This window comes from Emiliania huxleyi, assembly GCF_000372725.1.
Source record: "Emiliania huxleyi CCMP1516 unplaced genomic scaffold EMIHUscaffold_698, whole genome shotgun sequence".
NCBI lineage: Eukaryota > Haptophyta > Isochrysidales > Noelaerhabdaceae > Emiliania > Emiliania huxleyi.
The window spans coordinates 5,734-10,615 of NW_005196773.1; the positions used below are offsets into that span (position 1 = coordinate 5,734).

The window sequence follows — 4,882 nt, forward strand, 5'->3', positions numbered from 1 at the left end:
CTCCCATCCCTCCCTTGGCTTGTCTGTTTTCTTTCTTTCTTTTTCGATCCTCCCCAGAGTCGAACTGGCAGCCACTCGCACCAAGGAGGCGAGGTGTGGCTACGTGACCCAGAAAAGGCCAGAGTCGGGAGCAACCCTCGAGGTGGGTCGCTCATATACTCAACAGTCTTTCTAGGGTCCTTCTCCAACCGCTTGTTTGGTGTGTCCGTTTTATTTATTCTCAGGGTCGCGCTCTTTTAGGCAAGGCGCATGGCCGGTACGGCGGCTTTGCGTCGCGCAGCAGCTCCACCGAGAGCGGAGCAGCAGCGGCGGTGTAGTTTTCGCCACTCCTCCGCTGCCTGTCGCTTAGCACTTGCGCTAAGCCGTCCCTCATGCGCGCCGCCTTGAGCCCCTCCTTGATCCATTCCTGCCGCGGGGGTTGGGGGTTGGGCGTACATCACAGCCTCGGCGGGCTACCGCTGCAGCGGCACCGACGCGATGCCAGCGTCGGGAGAGCGAGGGGCGGCCGCGCCTCATTCTTCGTGGCGCGCACTTGCTCGCAACGCCAGTATCGCAGCGAGGACTCGACAAAGATCGTTTCTGCGCTCCTGCGTGGCGCCAGCAGCGCAAAGTCGTTTTTGGCCGCAAGCTTGTACGCGACTCGCGACGGCGGCGCCCGCCGAAGCAGCGGCGCCACCGGCCGCCGAAAGACTAGGTCGGGTCGCACCATCGCAACCCATTCGAAGGCGCATGCATCGCGGCGCTCTGCGAGCTCGACTAGCTGCATGCCGCGCCGATATCGATCATGTATCCGAAGCAGGCGGTCATACGGATTGCCAGGCGGAGCGCCGCTGCTGAGCTTTGCCCATGCGCGCCCATGGCAGCGGGGGTCGATGCGGCCATCTCGATTGAAATAATCGTTTGCAGGACCTCTGAAGCCTCCAATGACGGGCTCGTCCAACGTGACAAAGCGGGGACGCAGAACCGAAAGAGCCAAACCGAGGACGGCATGGCTCACCCGTTTCTTGCCCACTGCACCATACTCGCCCCAGGTGCTGTTTGGCGCCCGCATAGCGGCTTCAGGCTTCGCGTAGGATTTCGGGTCGTCTGCGCAGTCCACGCTAGCGTCCGCCGGTCCCCGCCTCCATACCACGTGGGGGCCCACCTGGTCGGCGCGCCTGACCCTCGCCCCCCCGTCCCATCCGCCACGAATGCCAGCCGCCGTAGTTCCTCGGTGCCCACCGTCCTGGCCACGTCGTCCCTCCTCGGCGCGAAGAGGAGCACTCGGACGTCTCGAGGGTTCATCAGTCGGGCGTGGCGGCGGAGCACTCCCGGTTGACGGCACCTCGGCGGGCGGAGGGGGTCCTCTCCACCCCCTGCCCAGGCGTGGGTGTTCGCGTAGACCGACTCCGTGAGTCCCCGTGGAAGCGGCCCCCCCTCCGCGTTCTCCGTAACGTACTCGCAGATCGTGTCGAAGGCCTCCACTGCCGTCCCATACGCCGTTCTGTTGTGCGTGCCGTAAGGTAACGCTACAGGGTTGCCAAAAGACGTGCCGCGCGACACGTCCTTCGGTTCATACCCCTCCGGAACTTCCTGGCCTGCTCCACAGCATACCAGGCGGCGGCTGAAGGGGCTGGCTTCGACGGGTCTGCATTCTTGGCAGAATGTCTCCCCGATCTGCACCAGTCTCATCTCACACGACTGGCAATACGCCTCCGAGGCCGAGTTGGCCCGTGCGCACGGGTATGCCGGTGTCGTCCCCCGCTCGTCAGCTGTCAGAGGTCGCTGCCTCTTTGGCGCCGTCCCGCCACCACACCCTTCCGCCTGCACCCTCCCAGCGGCGGCTGGTCCGGTGGTCCCGTCTCTGACCTCCGGCTGTCGGCCTCCCCCCGCCCTCAGCTCGGCGGCTCCGACCGTCCGTGGCGTCGGAGGGTCCGCCGCACCATCGTAGGCGTCTGGGGCCATGCAGATGGACCAACCACACCACCCCTCGATCCGTTCCTCCCTAAGCATCGCCCGCGCCGCACTGGCGTGTACGATGCTGACGAACAAAATTGGGGCGTCCGGGGCGACGCCCATCGGTTGATGAGGCTCGTTGCTCCAGCTCGGCTCCACCAGGACTTGCTGGCCGCGCACCATCGGCCCCAGGTTAAGCCAAGTGGCGTTTGTCGTCGAGAGATGCGTCGCGTAAACCCTGCCCCTCCCATCCCAGTCCAACCTGACGTGGCATCTCGACAGGTGTGGGTTGTACGGGGCCTTGACATCGCCCTCCCGGCCTATGACAATGGTCCGGCCGCAAAGAGGTATCGGCCCACCGCCCCGCGGGTTGTGTGGTATCAGCCACCCCCATGGCGAACCCCCCAGCGTCGCCCGGGGCAGGAGGGAGACGGCCGATGCTACCGCCGGTTCCGGGGCCCTGGCCACCCCCTTGTCACTCCCCCCCTCGTCCCCGTCGCCCCTACCTCCACCGGAGTCGGTCGCCATCCTCGCCCGTTGAGGGTGGGGGCGGGTAGCCGTAGGCGAATCCTGGGGTCGCCTCTTGCTCTGCCTGCGGCGGCCCGCAGCGGCGTCCTCATCCACCTTCTCGTTCTTGAGCTTCTGCAGCGCCGCGACCAACCCCGCCATCCTGCTCGACCTGTGCTCGACCTTCCCACGGACCTCCTCCTGCGCGTCCTCTCTCGCTGCGACCCCGCCGACATCGCTCGCCTCGCGGCCGTCTCGCTCCTCTTCCACGCCTCGCTCGCAACTGGAATCGCGCCCTCCACCGGAAGTGCTAGTCCCCCCTCATCGGGAGGACAACCCCGGCTACATGTAGTCGCCGACCACACCCACAAAGAACCCTGCACAAAGACCGCATGGGACCTTCTCCTTTTGCCCTCACCGGCTGAAAAAAGAAAAAATTCGAATCCTGATCCATGACACGTCCACCTGGCACCCCCCGGCATTAGCAGGACTCAGCGCTTCCGCATTAGCCAGACCCAAGGACCGGCCAGGATGCACGAAAGGAAGACCTCGCCGGCGTCGTTGCAGTCCAGCGAGTCCGCCGTAGCGCAGGCGGTGAACGTTTCCAAGTACATCGCTGCAGCCAGTACGCTCCATCCGCCGCAAGAGCTCCAGAGAGGCGTCAGCATCGCCAGCACACTTTCTCCTGTCAACAATCTGTTCGCCAAGCTGCCGGATCGGCTGGACCGTGAGGATCGAGAAAGGCTCTACGAGCGGTCGCGCCCTGTCTGTGCCATCGACTCCTTCATCTCGCACGCGTGGCGGTCGGAGGGTTGGAGCAAGTGGATGGCTCTCGCTCTGCACGAGGTTGGGCTTGTGCCACTGGTCGTCGGTATTGTCGCCAGCCTGCTGATGGCTCACCTGCAACGCTCAGTGGAACTACCCGGAAACGTCCCAACACGGTTTACGGCTGAGAACCCGAGCGTTCTCATCGCATCCTGTCACGAGTACGTCGCTGGCTTGATAGCCGCCTTCGCGTCGGTGTTTGTTTGGCTGGCGGCGCAGCGACGGCGGTCATACTTTGTTGACGCGGCTTGCATCCACCAGACAAACCGAGCTCTGAAGACCCAGGGCATCCGGCACCTGGCTGGGTTCGTCGCAATGTCCTCTCAGCTGGTTGTGCTCTGGGATGAGCACTACTTCAGCCGCCTCTGGTGCGTCTACGAGCTCGCAATGTACAGAGCGATCCATCCGAACAGGCCAGTGATTTTCCTGCCGCTGCGCAAAGCTGTCGTCGTTGTTGTGGCAATGGCAGCATTGGCCGTGGGGATGAGCGTGATGTTGCTGGTTGCGATGCTTGTTTTCCGTGGCGACCTGACAGGATCGATGCACGGTCCAACTGGAGAGAGAGTCTTGATGGGTGATGATTACTGGAAATCCTCGATGCCAATGTTGGCAGCACTCCTTTTTGTACTCTATTTCCTCGGCTACCTTGGCGCCACCCTCTTTGGAGCCTCCATGGCACTTCAGCGGATAGCTCTACAACGCTGCCTGGAGTCGTTTGACGTGAGAGTGGCTGGTTGTTACAGTGCAACTGACCGCGACGAGATCTATGCTGCTATTGGTGCCATCTATTTGCGAGGTGAGATCAATGGGTTGGACGCATTCAATCACATGGTACGAACACAACTCAAGGAGCAGGTGTTGCAACGAGTCAGTGGTTCAACTACGCTGTACTCCAACCTCCTCTTGTTGTTGCTCCCTGGCGTTTGCCTTTTATTGGGCGCAATCGCATGGTTTCGAGAGACCTCAACATTCACCCAAGGCATCTACTTCATGTTTGCCTGTTCGTACATGCTTGCCTGGATTCCTAGCAGTCTTGCCGTTAGCCTCCAACGTGGCGAGCGCCTCGCGCGCTCGAGCAACCAGGCAGACCTCCAAAGCTTTGTGCGCCGAGCTAGCGTGGCGATCGCCTCGTCGGCCGCGCGCGGCGTCATTGAATGCTCTCTTTTCGCCTACTGGCCTCCCATTCTTCTCATACTTGCGTGCGAATGGCCGGACGCCTACCCGGAAGCTGGCCCTCTACGGCTCGTCAACGTGCCGGATCAAGCCCGGCGAGCATCCGTGTTGGCACTCATGAGCCTGTGGAGCATCGCTGGCATTTGCTTGGCTCGCCGCACATTTAGGCCGCGAGCTATCATCGGAGCAGGATCGAGCTGACGCATGGATTAGAGCGGAGGGGTGGTGCTGATTTTGTGCAGGGTGTGCTGTATTCGGAGGTATTCGGGAGCGCACGCAGTGAGTGTCAGTGCGATAAGAGTTGAGAGCACTGTTGATTGTTGACTATACGAAGCCACGCCGACTCGTTCCTCATTGTCGTCGATATAATGTCGCCGTTTTCGTCGCGACGAGTGTTTTTTTATCTCTGTCAGAGGGTGGGGTGTCGGGTGATTTGGCTTTA

The 4,882-nt window shown here is 62.2% G+C and overlaps 1 protein-coding gene across 1 annotated transcript; it reads left to right on the top strand.

The window, feature by feature from the left end:
- The first annotated feature begins 3,899 nt into the window (after positions 1-3,899).
- On the top strand, positions 3,900-4,882 carry EMIHUDRAFT_446277 (hypothetical protein). The gene has a single exon (XM_005762053.1). It carries the CDS (start codon positions 3,940-3,942, stop codon positions 4,639-4,641), a length of 702 nt encoding a protein of 233 aa, XP_005762110.1. The 5' UTR covers positions 3,900-3,939; the 3' UTR covers positions 4,642-4,882.